Below are 18188 nucleotides of genomic sequence, written 5' to 3'. Positions count from 1 at the left end.
AGATTATGTAGTTCATGTTGTCAGCCCGGTCATAATCGTACTAACTGTTCTAGTGTTGGAATAAGCCCAACAAGATAATTTTAATTGTAACTCTTTTGCTTTATATTAAAAACAACATTCATTTCATATGATAACTTTGTGAGGAAATACCATCACAAATAAATACAACAAATAAACAACACTTAAACAACAATACAACAAATAAAATACCATCACTAACAAATACAACACATAAACAACATAACTATGCCATTACAACAACATAACTATACTGTTACAACCATTAAAACAATTTTGAACATAATATACATCATCCTATGAACGTCTCTATCAGTCTTAACATCCACCCATACACGAACTTCTCCATTTTGGTTGAACGTGGACTAAAGCCATTGAATTCTTCTGATCCTTTCACCCTTTGCAATTCTCCATCTAACCAACGATTCAACGTCTTATTAAGACATTCAAACGTTTATATATTTCAAAGTCGGATCTTTATCGGAGGCTGCATTGCTGAAAAGATTAAATCAACATTTCTCTTGTGAATATATGAATATTTAGAGATTTTAAAGAAAAAAAATTAAAGGAGATTGAAGGAAAATGGAATGATGGTAAGAAATTGTGTGAAAAATTATGGGAGATACACATTGTATTTATAGATTAGCACACACCCATGCATGCGCCATTGTCCTAGGCGCCACACACACATGACACATGCATGCGACAATATATGTGGTGCATACTCACATGCCTACATACATGCGCCAATGCATGTGGTGCCTTCACATGCTTGGCCGCATGCATGCGCCAATAGCTTGAGTGCCTCATTTGAATGCTAATTAGATGCATCAGTTCAATTGACGCATCATCAATGAAAGATTATTTTGATAATTAATTTGAAAAATAGATTATTTTAGTATTTAAATTGAAAAAGAGAAAAAAGAATATGCACAGACAGTGTAAAATATTTTTACACTGTCAACCAATGAGACCCGTGTATCCCGCCACATCACACTTTTATTTTTAAAATACTGTTATGATTTGGCAATATAAAATATTTTGATTGAATGTTAATGTAATACTTTTTTACACCGAAAATGCCCTGCCTTTAAACTGATTGAAAAAAAAGTGGTTATTTTAAAAAAACATTGATAAAATTTGATTTCAAGTCATTAATTAGTAAAGAGGTGGGTCATATTAGTCAAATCAACCTCCAGTAGGAATGCTAGGTAAGTAGTAGAACTAAAATGTTAGCAAAATATGCAAAATTGGCGGAACAAGCCATAAACATAATTTGAATTTTAGAACCATTTTAGTTGTTGATTGATATGGCAGAACCAAGTGAGATCCACAGGTACTTCATTTCTTCCATCTTCTTCTTCTGATTCCGTCTCATTCACTTTAACGCCGTTATTCCATTCTGCAAAACCTTTCAGTCAAATATCAGAGATTCACAAACTTTGCCGTTACGACGATGACGAAGAATCAAACCCTTCGGATTCCCCCGATTTACTCCTCGACTGTGCTCTTCATGTTCAAGTTACGCGCGTTTTCTCAAATTCTCACTCTCACTCTTACCCTCACACTATCAATTTATTCACTTTTTTCAACTATCATTCTTTCTTACAGAACACAGTGCAACAAATTGTATCCGAATTCTCTGATTTCGATTCCCTAGGGATTTCAGATTTCGGTAATTCAATCAAATCTTTTCATTTTCGTTTTCCTTATGCAATTTATGTTATGCGGATTTTAACTTGCGTTGCTGTAGATACTTATATAGAGCATTTGCAAAAGGAACTTAACAATGCAGAGGTTGAAACCACCAATGTAGCTACCGAGATTGAGCATCTTGCAAAAACTAATAAGGAAGGTTAGTCTCACTTGCATTTTTTTTGTTTGTTTCACATAGCTACATTGATCGTTCCATATAATTTTTGTTTTTTCCGCCAGATTGTATTCAGTTGGAGGGCAAACTCGAAGAATTGGTATGTTCTTTACAATTAGTATATCACATCTGCTTGCTAATTGAGTAATTTCCTAACAAGCAACTGATTGTGTTGTGTTTTATACTTTAGTTAATGTTAAACACTTCTGTCCGCAAATAATATAGGATTCAACTAACTAAATCAGAGAATTGAGAAATAATTAGTATTTGTTGCGGACTTGTGTTAAATTATTAGCATTTTTCAGTAAATAAATATTTATCGAAGTCAAAAATTTGATGGGGCAATGAAATTTCGCAAAAGGGTTTTATAGATAGGGACAAAACTAGTTGTATACGTATGTTCATTATGAAGGAACCCTGGTGAGTTAAGTATATCCATCCCTTTGTCTAATGAGGGGAAGGGGATTTTCCACTCAGTAATCATGTTTTGATATTTTTTTTTTATAAATAATTATAGGAGCAGATGACAGCTGAGGCTAATGAAGGAAGTGTTTCCCCAATGCTGCTAGACACTGACATGAATCTAGGCGAAAATTTGGAGGTTTGTTGATGACTATGCACTATTACTTTCTGTTTATTTTTATTCTTTTTGGCATTGTATTAGTTTCAAACACATGTGGATTTATTACTCAACGAACACTTTTCTGCTTCTTTTACAGAGAATCATTTTGGTGGTTATTTACTGTAATTTTTACACTAAGTATTTATTTGATTGAAATATTTCCTTGTGTGTTGCAGCATTTGGAACTTGAAAATAAGGTTGATGAAATGAAGTCAATTCTGGAGGCTGTGGAGTGTTTGCAGTGTAAGGTTGAATGGTAAGTTCAGCTATTTCACTCACACTTTCAGATGATTATCTTTATACTATGGCTTACCGATTCTGTCCCCTTTTTAAGGTTTAATGCTCTAGAGCAGATTGACGATGCCTTGACTGGTCTAAAAGTGCTTGCATTCGACGAGAATTACATTAGGCTGTCTTTGCAGACTTATGTCCCAACGGTAGAGAGCATTTCATGCCTACAGAGAGTTGAAGATACCATTGATGCATCTGTGCTGAATCACGAGTTATTGATTGGAGTGTTTGAGGGGACCACAAAGTTAAAGGATATTCAGGTTTCAAAGCTGACCACCATTTCGTTCTTTGACTTGTTTGTTACAAACATTGTTTATTAGATTAGACAATCGTGTTCAGCAATGATATGGATAAATACTGATATGAACCATCAAGTCTGTTAGGAAAAAGGGACAGTTTGAGTGTTGCCATCTAGATAAGCTCCTATGAATTATGAAAGACTTTTATGTCGTCAAATCAAATAATGTCTGCTTTGAAGTTGTTTCTTGTGGTATTTTGAACTGGTGCTTTGTGTTTTTTTGAAGCAGACACTGACCAAGAAAGTTAGGCTCAATTGCATTTAGTTTGATGGTGATATTGATTTTGATATTCCATGGCTTCATAATTATCATTAATATCTTGTTAAAAATTGAGATTAGTTATCATTAGATACTATTTTTTTAGTATCTTAAACTTTGTGCTTATTCCACATTTTTTGATGGATGAGGGTGTAAATCTCAGAATTTGCTGGATATATCATGTAATGTGGTTATATCGTCGGGTTTGCTTTTGATTTATGTCTGCATTGTAGTTACTTCTTTTTTTAGTTTAGCTTAGTAACTTTGCTGTAGATGATTAATACTGCGTAAATGTTGTTTTGTACTTGTAACATTAGGTGTTTTTTTTTAAAACTTAGTCATGGAGTTATTTTTCTCATTATATTGTACGGAAGTATCACATCTAATATGTAGTTGTTCGTAAAAAGATTCTGTAGTAAAAGAAGGATCATTTGGCAATTTCATTACCCCAGACATTTCTGGATGGAATCCTTAGCATCATACTTTTATGCTAACTTTAGATTTCATGATGAAGACTTAAGAAATGGTAATTATAAGATTAGGTCCTGAAGGAACTTATTTCTATTCATTAGTACTAACGCTTCATATTTCACACGTCATCCTGGCAAAACATAGCAACATATATCATTCCTATTAGGGACCACATGTCAGAGGGGGATCCCAATGAGGCAATCATTTATCACAAGTCTAATGGGCCCAAGACATGGAGGGTATATTCTAGAAGGGGCAAAAAGGGTAATGAGAAATAATTCTGTTAGAGTGGATTGATGAGAGAGATTGATGAAGCCGTTTTCATTCTATAAGGAATGTAGGAGAGGTTGAGAGGATTATCCTTGAGAATCTAGCTGTTAGATATGAATGGAAGGCTCTAGCTTTCCATAGGAGCTTGCTCTGTGTCAGAATCAGGGATCATTTCCCTCTCTGTAATTGTCAAAATTTACCATTAATAAACATCATTCTTCTCTATTTTTCTGTCTCTTGCTGTGTTGCTGTAGTTTACTTGTTTGGGTTCCCAACAATTTCCCCTTTCCTAATCTCTTCCTTTAGTAGGAGATTGTTGAATGCTTTTGATATAATTCCACTTGGTTATACTTTAAGAACAGCATATAAAAGCATTAACTTACTCATTAGTTTAGCATAGCATTTTTAGAATCCTAGTTAGCTCTTGTTGATTTGTTATCTACTTTGGTTTTGTTTTTTAGGTTTTTCCTAGTGATATATATGTGGATGACATTGTCGATAATGCAAAGTCTATCAGGTCCGTGGTTTCCTTCTTTTCTCTGTTTAGGTTGACTTAGTTCTCACCTCCTTCCAAATTCCTTATGGCTATAACTCATACTTTTTGACTATCATTCATCATGCAGTAAGTCCTCATTGCAGTGGTTAATACAAAAACTGCAAGATAGAATTATACTAAGCACACTTAGGTGTCTTGTGGTAAAGGATGCTAATAAATCAAGGTGAGACTATAGTCCTTTGTATTTGATGTTATTAATTTGGATTATGATTTAATATTCTTTTATCTATTTGTTATCTCAATGTAGATATTCTCTTGAGTACTTGGACAAAGATGAGACTATTGTAGCTCATTTGGTTAGAGGAATTGATGCATACATAAAGTTGTCTCATAGCTGGCCAATTTTTGGTTCTCCATTGAAGCTGATATCTATCAGGGGGTCAGATATTTTGAAGAGACGTTCTCCAAGTTTTCACTGCGAAGTTGAGGTGAGATAACTCCACAGTTAGTTATAAAAATTTCAGATATTATTCTTCCTTGTGCTATATGGATGTGTAAAAGCATTCTCAATGCAGTATCAAAGTTTTCACCTCAAATTGTCGTACTTAAATTGCTTGCTGAATCCACTGAAATTGTGGAGTAGTTTATGCATGTATTTTTATTTGTTTTGATAATAATTGGAATATCAATTCATCAACCTAGCCAATATGCTAGTCGATTATATGTTACTTCTAGTACTCAAAAACATCTATATGATAGTACTGCGATATTTGTGAAACTTAATTGTACTATTACTAGAGTGACCTTGGTAGGGATAGGCTTTATCAAATTTTGAAGAGTTCAAGTCTAGACTTCAACATAGCCCACCTACTTTCAAATCTTTTGTTTGAAACTATGTCAACCTTAGATGCAAGTTTTAAACATAAAGAATTAGCTCAATATAGGTTTATAAAGAAGCTGTAAATGCCCGACAATTTGATGTATCATGATACTATCTCGTAGTTCCTTTCAATCACATTATTTTGGTAAATTTATATTGAACATTACTTGGTAAATTGCAGTTGCATTGATTCTTGTACTAATTTTACTTGGAATATGTATTTTTATGAAGAGTTTGCACTTATGATACAAAATTGTGGTGGAAGAATGAGGGTAATTTAAAGGATATATTTTGTAGGTTAGTAGATTAACCCGTGAGCTTTTAAGAAATTAGCAGGTGGCTACTAATTACATGTTTTAAAGTCACATTTGGTGCGTGGTGTTCTAAATAATTGGAAATTTGTAGAAATTGAAGCTTCTTTAGCCATGTGAAAATAAGAACTTCAAAAGTATTGCACAAGTTAGCATGTCTTATGGCAGCCCCTTGATGTTTTGCTATACTATTTTTTAAACGAACGAGTGTCTGTATTCTACATACATACAAGTATCTATAATGAAATCTTGTCTTATATATTTTGGTTAAATTCAATTCCTTGAGGGCATTATAAATAGTGCAATGGCTGGAACTTGGAAGATTTGTGCACTGACTTTTTATTTCTTTTGGTGGATTGACTTTTCAGAATTTGGCCAAGAAATTAGATACTCATAATCAGCAAAATATACTGGACTTTGTTGATGCTGTTGAAAAAGTGATTATAGAACAGTTGCAGCTTGATCCTAGAGCTGGTGCTGGCTCTGGCTAAGGATGTGCTCACAACTTTGATGCTCATTGTAGATGCCTCCAAAATCTGTATGTTTGAAGTTTCGTATCTTGTGCTCATATTCACTTTTTTATTTGCTGAAGAAAAATATTATAATTATCCTGTTAAGATGATTTACTGCAATTTTAAACAGGAGTCTGACACGCTAAACTAGTATATGTAACATTCGAATTGTCAGGATCAGTTAATCAGATATTGTGTAGAATTAATTTTTTTACTTGAGTAGTCCCATAGATCATAAGAAATTAGTATTTTTTAAATGATAGTATGTGGCAATGATTGAAAAGCCTATAGTTTTCATTTGCGTGCCTTCATCAGTTCAAAAGTATTAGTACTTCTACCCCTTTAGTCACATCCTGCATGTACATGTCTTATTTGAAAGTGCTTTTCCCTATTCAATTTAAATAATACCTTCAAATCCTTGTCCTAATTAAAAATAGTTAGGATATTTCAAAGTTTAAATGTATCTCCCACTTGGAAATTCATAAAAGATCATGAAATTGCAAATTGATGAATATCTTATATCTGCATTACAAATACAACATGGAAGGGGCACAGTAAGCAACACCACATTACATCTAGAATAAGAAAACAAAGTTTATTCAAATTCTCAGTGAAACAAGTGAAGATAAAATCCCCCCAAAACGGAGTAAGAATTAAATAAACATATAATTATAGCACATCTAGGCAATTTAAGTGGCAACACTGTGGAGCACTACAGTCTCAACAGTGAGTCCGGGTCCGAAACCAAACAGTACACCCCATTCCAACCCCTCACCTGTTGTTCCAAGTCCGTCTTCTTTTGACTTCCTCCTCATCTCATCCAAGATAAATAACACACATGCACTTGACATGTTACCATACTCACTAAGCACATGCCGAGTGGCTTGCATTTTCTCTGGCTTTAAGCTTAGTTTGGCTTCCACTTGGTCCAGAATTGCTGGTCCACCAGGGTGTGCGATCCAAAATAAGGAATTGTAATCAGAGATACCTAAAGGTTGAAAGGCCTCAACAAGAGCTTTCTCAATGTTCTTTGAAATGAGACCAGGAACATCCTTGAGGAGATGGAATGTCAGCCCGACTTCACGAAGATGACCATCAATGGCTCCTTCACTATCTGGAAGGATCGTTTGTGCTGTCCACACCAATTCAAACAAGGGTTTCTCAACTTGTGGTAATGGGTCCGAACCTACAATCACAGCTGCTGCACCATCTCCAAACAATGCTTGCCCCACAAGGCTATCAAGATGAGTATCACTTGGTCCACGAAAAGTTACTGCAGTGATCTCTGAACAAACCACCAACACACGGGCACCTTTGTTGTTTTCAGCCAAATCTTTAGCCAAACGAAGCACCGTTCCACCAGCAAAACAACCTTGTTGGTACATCATGTAACGCTTCACATATGGACGAAGGCCCAAGAGCTTTGTGAGCTGATAGTCGGCACCAGGCATGTCCACACCACTGGTGGTGCAAAAGATGAGGTGGGTGATCTTAGACTTAGGTTGACCCCATTCCTTGATGGCCTTTGTTGCTGCCTCTTTTCCTAGCTTTGGTACTTCCACAACCACCATGTCTTGTCTTGCATCCAATGAAGGTGCCATATACTCACATACACTTGGATTCTCTTTTAGAATTTCTTCTGTCAAGTGCATGTATCTCTTCTTTATCATTGACTTATCACCTGAAAAATCATATGCAATTTAGTTTTAACTGTTTTGCACATGCTGAGAGTGACAGTACAGTTTTAAGGAGCAAAACAAAACAACGTAGTACAAGCACATAGCACAAAAAGATATGGTATGAGATAGATATCTTACACATGCGCTGGAATTTTTCTTTGAGTTCAGTCTTATGCTCACTGTTTGTGATGCGGAAATAGTAGTCCGGGTAAGTACTCTGATCCACACAGTTTGGAGGAGTTGCAGTGCCGATTGCCAACACAGTTGCAGGGCCTTCAGCCTTCTGTGCCTGGCGTATCTCATCAACTGTCACCATTTTCTTTCGTTGAGTCTAAAAGTTGTCAGCTACGAAGAAAAGAATGTGAGTACTGATAGGTTATATCTATCAAAGGATTGGAATGGTTGATAGCTTGGCACGTTTGTTGTCATGCCGCAAAGGAAGGACTCGAAAAGAAATCAAAGGGTGTGTTGCAATATTGCTCCTTAAGAAACGTATGTATATACATACACACACATGCGGATGAACAGGGTGGAGAGAAAACTGGTAGATGAAGCACATGTTTAACTCACCAAATTTCTAGCAAACTAATATACTGATTGGATATAACAACCTTGTAATTGACAAATGAATGGTTTTTGGAGGTAGGTGAGTTATCTTCCACTTGCAAGTTGCAACCTCCGCATGACTGCATGGACTGAAGGTTTTGTTACATACCAAACTATATTAAAGATGGTGGAAAAACTTAATAGTATTTAGAAGGAAGTTTGAATGGTAAAAATATATTGTTGTTTTGATGTGTTAAAATAAAGCAGCCAGGAAACTGAATGGAAACAACCAAGTATATGGCTTGGTCACATATATAGTTCCAGTGTTAGGTGAGAGAGACTGCTAATTTTAAAATCAAAATGGAATAAAGTTATCATCTTTAAGCTTTTTATTTATAATATTAATATGATTAGTGCTTTTGAATCTGCAATATGTTTATAGAGATCAATCTCCACATGATTTTTAGTCCCTAAAATAAAGTTCTGCAAGAAACTTAATGAGTTTGTCCTTTACAAACTCAATTTGTGTAATCATTTTTTTATTCTAAAAAGTTATTTTTATAAATATCAACAACTTGTTTATATTAATCATAAATATAAATAATAAATATTGTTAGAGATTTAATCTTGGATCAGCCGTTTATACCATTTATCTCAACTAATACATATCAGTTTATCCCACCCATTATCTATATAACTAATTGAATCTTAATTTGATTATCTTTGTTAATTCTTTCGTATCACAATTGTTTATATATACAATTTTTTTTGTTGTTATTTTTTGAAAAAGTTTATATATCTTTTTTATATTATCATAAACTATTTATGATCTCATGATACTCATTTTCTCTATATAATGTATAATTAAATATATTATTGAGAAAATAGTAGTTAATGTTAACTTGAATTTTGAATACGATAAATAAATGGATATTAAATCGAAAACCTCATTTTTCATTAAAAATATTAAAAATAAAATACGCCAAAAATAACCGTTAAATAATCTTCATATAAAAGTATTTTTTCAAAAAAGTATATCAGTATTTTTTGTGAAATAAGATTAAATACAACAAAAGTAGGTATGCATTCTTTCCAAAGAGTGTGATCCATAATTTGTGGTAATAATCTCTCTTAGTAATTTTAGGTAGGATATAAAATTAATCAATCTGATTATTAAAATCAGTGTCCTTATAATTTTATAACTGCTTTTTAGAAATAACTAATACATATTTAATTCTTATTGGAAGACATATTTAGTTCAAAATTGAACTCTCATTCTCATGTTATTCCACTCTTTTTTTCTATACCACTCTTCTCTGAATCTTGAGGTAATGTTGCATGTGTGCATCTTCTTTTTTATTAAGCTATTAATTAGTTGTCAGGGTCAATTATTCATGAATGCTCCAGTCACCAATTATGTATCTTATTCAATGCTTATTAGTGCATTATTTCAAGGAACTAAATGTTAAATGAAAAGTTATACTAAGATAAAAAAATCCATAGTGAAATCATGTTAAAAGAAGGGATTCATGGTACATGTCTGAGGGATTTGTTATGAACCAAATCAATACATTATTTATTTCTGAAGATCTTATCAGATAACAGAAAACTAAAGGTTTATATAACACACTAATAATCATGGATAATTAAAGGGATAGGAAACATGTGAAAAGTGATCAATGAGGCAGGGAAACACAAAGAAAGAATACATTCATTTTTAGGTGAAAAAGAAAAGAGCATGGAGCAAATAGAACATGTTGCCTTAGTAATATGTGATGATTTAGGTGGCCACGCTATGGAGCAAAACCGTCTCGACTGTGAGCCCAGGTCCAAAGCCGAAAAGCACACCCCATTCAAGTCCCTCACCTGTTGTGGCAAGTCCGTCTTCTTTTGACTTCCTCCTCATTTCATCTAAGATGAATAACACACACGCACTTGACATGTTACCATACTCGCTAAGTACATGTCGAGTGGCTTGCATTTTCTCTGGCTTTAAGCCTAATTTGGCTTCAACTTGGTCTAGAATTGCTGGTCCACCTGGGTGTGCAATCCAAAAGATGGAATTATAATCAGAGATATTCAAAGGTTGAAACGCTTCAACAAGAGCTTTCTCAATGTTCTTTGAGACGAGACTAGGGACATCCTTGAGGAGATGGAACGTCAGCCCCGCTTCACGAAGGTGACCATCGATAGCTCCTTCACTATCTGGAACAATTGTTTGTGCAGTCCATACCAATTCAAACAAAGGCTTCTCAACGTCTGGTAACGGGTCTGAACCAACAATCACAGCCGCAGCACCATCTCCAAACAACGCCTGTCCCACAAGACTATCAAGATGAGTGTCGCTCGGCCCACGGAAAGTAACTGCAGTGATCTCAGAACAAACCACCAACACACGAGCACCTTTGTTGTTCTCAGCCAAATCTTTAGCCAAACGAAGCACCGTCCCACCAGCAAAACAACCTTGTTGATACATCATATAACGCTTCACATACGGACGAAGCCCTAAGAGCTTTGTGAGCTGATAGTCAGCACCAGGCATGTCCACACCACTTGTCGTACAAAAGATGAGATGCGTAATCTTAGACTTCGGTTGACCCCATTCCTTGATAGCCTTTGTTGCAGCCTCTTTTCCTAGCTTTGGCACTTCCACAACCACCATATCCTGTCTTGCATCCAATGAAGGTGCCATGTACTCACACAAACTAGGATTCTCCTTCAGAATCTCTTCAGTCAAATGCATGTATCTCTTCTTAATCATAGACTTGTCACCTGAAAAATATAATACGCAGTTTAACTATTAGTCTTAAGTAACACTTAAAATAGAGACATATAAAAAAGACGTATCACTGTATCATGTATCATGTATCAGTATATCTTACACATGCGCTGGAATTTTTCTTTGAGTTCAGTTTTGTGTTGGCTGTTTGTGATACGGAAATAGAAATCCGGATATGTACTCTGCTCGACGCAGTTTTGAGGAGTAGCAGTACCAATTGCAAAAACAGTGGCAGGGCCTTCAGCTCTCTGTGCCTGGCGGATCTCATTAACTGTCACCATGTTGGTGGTGGTTAGAAGGGATGAAAGATAGGAGATGAGAAAGTGTTGTGTGGAACATGATCTATATATAGTGTGGCTGGCTGAGTAAGTAGAAGGAGAAAAATAGTTAGATGGAGTTGAATGTGTTACATGACAACAACGACTAAAGAAGCATGATACTGGCCGGCAAATTCGTATTTCTTATAGTATAATAATAAATAGAAAATTATGTAGCTAGTTGTTTGTGTGAGAAATGAAAATGGTAAGAGAGATTAGTGAAAGAATAATGAAAATGAGTTAGGTGAGGGAGGCTGAGTACGGGCTTGGCAGACTCCCTCGCTTACCAACCTGACAAAACCACATTTTCTTACGAGTCAGTCAACCATTTGGGGGTTATTCCACGAGAGGTTACACCTTTTTTTTAATAGGAGTTCATCACTTATTATATAAACTTGCCATTTTTAAGTATATTAAGAAAAATAATATTGTCATGATTTTATTGTGTGTAAATATTTTTAAGTGATATTATTTGAACAGACACTATTATATATTTTATTCTAATACCATATAAAAATATATTATTTATCATTCTTATGTGACAAATAAATAAAATAAAATAATAAAAAACAATATGGTATAGAAATATTTTTGTGGAAAATAGAGAGAATAAAATAAAGATTAATATCATTTGCGGGTTTTATTTTACCTCTATAAAAGAATTTAGATTTCAACATTGTAATATGCAAATTATCTTAGGTACCTCTAGCGGTAAATTCATGATCATCAAGCTATGGATAAGCAAGACATTAAATAATAAGAGTCACCACCGCACTTTTATTGTTTTCAAGGGAAAAGGGAAAAGTACGAACAAAACCCAAAAATAAGAAGTTTTCAAATCAAAACTAATAAAATGTCAGAGATTACAGGTAAGAGGGTTGGTTACACAAAGGGAAGGTGTTAGCACCCAAAGTGTCCTAGGTACTCCTAGGGAGCCCTTTCTTGTGTGCATATGTATTTTGTACAAAGTGATGTTTACAAACAAATAGAATGGGGGGATGAGAAAAGAATTCATTAATTATATTTTTGTGTTTGACAAGATCTTCAGACTTGTGCCTACGTACCAACATAAGAATGAGGGATCAAAACCTCGTAGTTCGTGATACAAATTTCAAAGTGGATGCATTGCTTTTAATCAAAAAATAAGTTTGAAAGGCACCAGGGCCTAGAAAGTGGTTTGAATGGGTTAGTTCTTTTTGGTTTTTGAAAATTTTAAGCCAATTATAGTTAAGTTTATTTACAAGTTTGATTTAAGAAAAGAAGTTTGAAAATACAATGGCATAATACCAAAGTTTCTAATTTGCAAAAGGTCTAAGTTTAGAAAAAAAATTCAAACAAAGAAGTTTTTAAAAGGAGGGAGAGATTTTGAAATTAAAGAGACGAGGAAGAGATGAAGAGACTAGTCCTAAGCATAAATTTAAAAGTTAAGAGTTGAAAAGATCTGACAAACGGGCTGCAATCCAATAGGCAAGAATGCCATATAGAAACCCAAATTCCCTTGGACATTTGAATTAAGCAACAAATAATGCATACAATATTAACGTGAAGAGCAAGACATCAAATAAAGATAGCCACATCCAAGCTTTAGCCACTCCATAATCTCCTTCAAATTTGCTCATGTAGCAGATGAATTCCACAAGTCATAAGTTCAAAATAACAGCTTCACAATGATCATGTTGCAGATGAACTAAGATGGATCTTCAATGATGTATCAAATGAAGTTTCAAATTACAAGCACTTGGTTAAATAAAAGTTGGCATTGACCAAGTCCTTTTGCATAAGGATGTTGTCTAAATTCTAAGTCCAATTGTCCAAGATCAAACCAACAGTCCACACAATAGTTTTTTAGGGTTTTTTGTTTCTTATTATGTACATTAATTGTCAAAGACCACACAAACAAACAAAGTATACACAAACAAGATATATCACACAATATGGTTCAAGTGGACAAAGTGAAAATACATTAATATAGACAATTAGAATGGTATGAATAATGACAAAATGAATAGAGCTTAAAAATTAAAGTGCATTAAAAGTAAATGACTTGAAATTAAATGATAGTTGTTAATGAATTAGGAGTTAGTATTGTTTTTGCTTTTGATTTTCATTTTAAGTCATTCTTTGGAGAACACTCAACCCACTTATCACAAGCATGAATCCTTGAACCAAGACATCTTTCAATGGAAGGAAAAAAGACCAAGTTTCCATACAATACCATGAAAGAGGGGAGACTTACAATCTCACTAACTAGAATGCTATGCTTTTTTTGTGTAAAAAATTTAGCGCTATGTTAAGCAATCGTAATTGGACTTATGTAGAAGTCACAACTATTTGAGGCCGGACAATAGAATTTTGGTGTTAATGCATGTTAGAGACATAGTATAATGGACTATGCTCATGAAACATACCACACACAAAAAGAATATGCAAAAGAGGTGACCTAATCTCATCCATACTTATGTTAATTTTTCAATCAACTAGCCTTAGGACTTTGAGATATCATAGGCCAAATAAAATGGATGCATAAAGAAAGGGAATTAGATGAAGAGGGAGGTGAATAGATCAAAACTCAAATTGGTCAAAGGAGGACTTTTACCAAATTAAGATCATTCATTCATTTTGGGAGATGGAATGTACATTCCATCAATCCCCTAAATCCAATGATCTTAACCTAGCAAAGTAAAATCAACCTTGACCAAGACCCAACAACACAAGTCAAACTTATATAAATCATCAAGATAGCTCAACATAATTATTTGACATTTATTCAATTTAAAAATACTAAAAATAATGCATTAAATTAAATATGGTTTGTCAAATTCCTAAAATCTCATCAAAATACCAAAGAAATGGCCATGAGATTTATCATAGGTCAAACAAGGTCAAATGACCTTGGAGAAAAATTTTCAGAATTTTTGGAGACTTAAAAGTATTTTTAAACAATTAAAAATATTCACAAAATCAATTAAATCATGAAAAATATTAATAATGATCCAAAAAATAATTTTAATTCAAAATATGAAAGAAGAATTTATTTAAATTTTTTTGGTGAAACTCTCATATTTTTTGGATCAATATTAAAATTAATATGAATTAATGAAAATCAAATGAAATAAAATAAAAATAAGAAAATTAAAAAACATGGACCACTTGATCTCCCTCATTAATTGAGGTGACAGATCAAGTGGTCTAAAACGCGCGTTCCACCAAACACACGAGTTAGCGCGCCACACCAATGGTATTCAAAAGCAACGCTCAAGATTAAAACAATTTAAACAAGATCAATGACTTAGAACCTGTCCAGCACACCACCGACGCTGGACCTCCGGTCACCTTCTCAGGCGAGGTCCACCGGACTAGTTCACTAATCACCATCACCAAAATGAAAAAAGAGGACATGATCTGAAAAAAAAAATGACGTAGAGCACGAATCTGACCTCAATTTCAACTAACTCCAAATATATAGAAAGATATGAGGAGTTGAATTTTGAGGTGTGTCAACTGAATTGCTTCGATTTGATCTCAAAGAAACCCAATCTTCTTGCCTACATTGGTAGGACTTCAGACAACCAAAGATCCAAGAGAATTGATGAGAGTTGAGTGAGAATCGAAGAGAAGAAGATTTCTGAAAATTACCTTCAATGCTGTGCAGAAATGGATCTTGCTTGCTTCAAACTTGACTTGATCACACTTGAGGAGCTTGCAGAAGTGGTTTGGCAATGGTACAAAGCTTTGGATCCTGGAGTTTTTGAATCTCCAAACAGTGAGATTCAAACTTAATTTTCAAGTTGAAAATTCTCAGGTTTTCCTTTGAATGGTGAGGGTTTCAATTGGGGGGCAAAGCTGGCGCGCAAGGTGTGTTTGAAATGAGCTCAGAGGCCTTGTATTTATAGCATTTGGGATTGATAATTGCACACTTGAAAAATTGCTAAAAATGGCAAGGGTGATGCACAAGCTTGCATGAGTGTGTACAAGCCCATGAAGCAATCCATTATGATCCAATTGCAACTGTACTGAAGTTTAAATCATGCTTGAATGACAAGGCAAAGTGAAATGGAGTTTTAGACATTTGATTTTCTCCAATGATGCAAACCAATTAAGACCATGCGCAGCCCTAGCAAACCTCATCCAAAATGCATAAAATAGGGTTCCTCGGAAAGCTTAGATCAATGAGAACAACTTTGATGTTGGACACTTTTCCAATTGGAACTTGGATCATGGTGAATTTTGAGGTGGAAGTTTGGAAATTTCAACATGTTGAAATTTTTTCTAAGTGTTAAGTCATATATCTCAATATTCCACCTTGCTTAACTTTTTATGTGAGCTCCAAATGAGAAAAGTGTCTTCATAAAAGTTGTATATCTTTCAAAGAAATTCAAAATGGTCACCAATTTCATGTCATTTGGATTTAGAATGATAGAGTTATTCATTTTTGAAGTTGAGGAAAATCACTTGTTCAATGGTATAGGTAAAAAATGACCTATAATGTATCCTTATATCACATGCTCATAAAAGTTGATTTATCTCTCACTCCAAACATTAAAGTTTAAGTAGACATCTTGAATTTGATTGTGCAACTTGGAAATCTTTCATCTTATAAAAATTGAGCAAGTTATGGCCTTGGGAAGTTGACTTTCAAATTAGGGTTTAGACAAAATAACCTATAATGTTTCATCATAGAAAATAATTTTCCAAGAAAAACTAGCTCTAGGTCTAAACATTAAAGTTGTTTTTAATGTCATTTAGAGTAACTTTTCTCTTGAAATAATTTTCATATGGTGAAAATTGTAGGAGATAGGGTCTAGGGAGACACAATTTTGATCAGATGAATTCATCTGGCCAACCACCACCAACCAACTTGTTAACTTCCAATTCTCTTGACTTTCTAGGTTCATGGTAGATCATATATGCATAATATTATGAAATTTTAAATGTCCCTTGAGAAATTTGATCAATTGGTGAGATAGCTTGTTGGAAAAGTTACTTAAGATACCCAGTCAAACTAAGGTTTCCAAGGCAAATCACCTCAAAATTCTTGAAGAATGCTTGATCAATATTACATGTAGAGATCATTGGGACTCATATATGATGATTTGAGACATTGTGAATCAATACTTGGTTGTGCTCTTAGCTATGAGGGTCTTAAACCCTATATGTGAACTTGATAGATCAATGGGGATCATGCCTTACCTACAAAAGAGTTAGGCAAATGCAAAGACATATTTTTGGTATTTTGATTAGTAACAAATGATAATATACAAGTATGATACAATCACATAGTGCTTGGTGATCTATCCCAAAGCAAACCCAATGAAAGAGGGGTAAGGAGGATGCCAAGGTATGATCCCAATGCCAATGCATATGATGAAATTGCATGAGGGATCTTAGGGTCAAAATTAGGGTCTTACAGCTGCCCCTATTTAAGGATATTCTAACTGAGGAGGTGAAGGTTAAAATCTTCATATCGACTCAGTAGAATGGGCTTAAATAACAACATAGAAACAAATTTTGGTCCCTAAGAGACCCCATGATGCATATGATATGAAATGTAAAATCGAATTCTCTGTGGGGGAAGTGTTGTCACAAAGGAAAAGAAATCAGAGAGACCGAAAATCTGCAGGAGCGCAATGCATTCCGTAAGGAAAGCTCACCGGGGAAACAAAGACTCTAGGGGGGATAAAAGGGTTATACGTAGGCCATACTACGATTTAAAACTGCTGGGGGACTCAGAGGAATTCCATAAACATGGAAAGACTCGGCCGGGAAACAAAACATCTGCAGGGGAAACGAGTAGATTAGGGTAAATCTGACGTACTTGAATCATGTAGGAAAAGAGATTTCACTAAGGAAATGCACACTCAACTCAACTGGGGAAGAAGTAAACTTCAACACAAGAGGAGCATAAATCTATTATCCACTACCTGTTACTGGGTAAGGAGATAATAGAGATCTGACAGAGAGGACATCCGTCATCGGTTAGGATGAACATATCAAGGATGACTCGCTGAGAATCACCAGGAGGGAGTATTCATTACCGGTTACTGGGTAAGAATAGCCTTACCGAGGAAAACTGCAGAAAATAGGATTTACAACTACCAGTTACTGGGTAGAAGACCAAAGATGAGAATACCCGTCACCGGTTAGGGTGAACATATCAAGGATAGACTCAAAAGGGAAGAAAATTCGTCATCGGTTAAGATGAACATATCAAGGATAGACTTGCCTGGGATGTCAAGGAGGATATCTGTCATCGGTTAACATGAACATATCAAGGATAAACCAGCTGAGCAAAACGTAGGAATTATATCTACTGAATGCTGGATAAAATACCATCAAAGAGAAAATTCGTCACCTGTTAGGATGAACATATCAATGATAGACTCTATTGAGGAGCAAAATAGGAATTATATCTATCAATTACTGGATAAAATACCACAAAGAGAAAATCCGTCATCGGTTAGGAAGAACATATCAAGGATAAACTCTGCAAAGGGGAAAGAAAAGAAGGATTTACAACTACCGGTTACTGGGTAGAAGACCGCAAAGAGAAGGAAACCCGTCATCGGTTA

At 34.6% G+C, this 18188-nt stretch overlaps 3 protein-coding genes across 3 annotated transcripts; 1 reads left to right on the top strand and 2 right to left on the bottom strand.

Annotated features, from left to right (window-relative positions):
* Positions 1-1186: 1186 nt before the first annotated feature.
* On the top strand, positions 1187-6512 carry LOC127083197 (uncharacterized). The gene is made up of 12 exons (XM_051023451.1): positions 1187-1354; positions 1437-1539; positions 1630-1693; positions 1772-1873; positions 1954-1988; positions 2406-2489; positions 2687-2766; positions 2845-3061; positions 4561-4616; positions 4723-4818; positions 4903-5083; positions 6155-6512. The coding sequence occupies exons 1-12, from the start codon at positions 1329-1331 to the stop codon at positions 6275-6277; spliced, it is 1167 nt and encodes a 388-aa protein (XP_050879408.1). The 5' UTR covers positions 1187-1328; the 3' UTR covers positions 6278-6512.
* Positions 6513-6751: 239 nt separating this feature from the next.
* On the bottom strand, positions 6752-8763 carry LOC127083196 (chalcone synthase 1B-like). Its single transcript, XM_051023450.1, has 2 exons — positions 8116-8763; positions 6752-7979 (listed from the first exon to the last, which is right to left on the bottom strand). The coding sequence occupies exons 1-2, from the start codon at positions 8291-8293 to the stop codon at positions 6988-6990; spliced, it is 1170 nt and encodes a 389-aa protein (XP_050879407.1). The 5' UTR covers positions 8294-8763; the 3' UTR covers positions 6752-6987.
* Positions 8764-10010: 1247 nt separating this feature from the next.
* On the bottom strand, positions 10011-11956 carry LOC127083195 (chalcone synthase 1A). Its single transcript, NM_001426883.1, has 2 exons — positions 11406-11956; positions 10011-11295 (listed from the first exon to the last, which is right to left on the bottom strand). The coding sequence occupies exons 1-2, from the start codon at positions 11581-11583 to the stop codon at positions 10304-10306; spliced, it is 1170 nt and encodes a 389-aa protein (NP_001413812.1). The 5' UTR covers positions 11584-11956; the 3' UTR covers positions 10011-10303.
* Positions 11957-18188: the final 6232 nt, after the last annotated feature.

This window comes from Lathyrus oleraceus, chromosome 5 (genome assembly GCF_024323335.1).
Source record: "Lathyrus oleraceus cultivar Zhongwan6 chromosome 5, CAAS_Psat_ZW6_1.0, whole genome shotgun sequence".
NCBI classification, from domain to species: Eukaryota; Viridiplantae; Streptophyta; class Magnoliopsida; order Fabales; family Fabaceae; genus Lathyrus; species Lathyrus oleraceus.
Note: the sequence above shows the minus strand (reverse complement) of the source record. Positions and strands in the feature narration are given on the sequence as shown.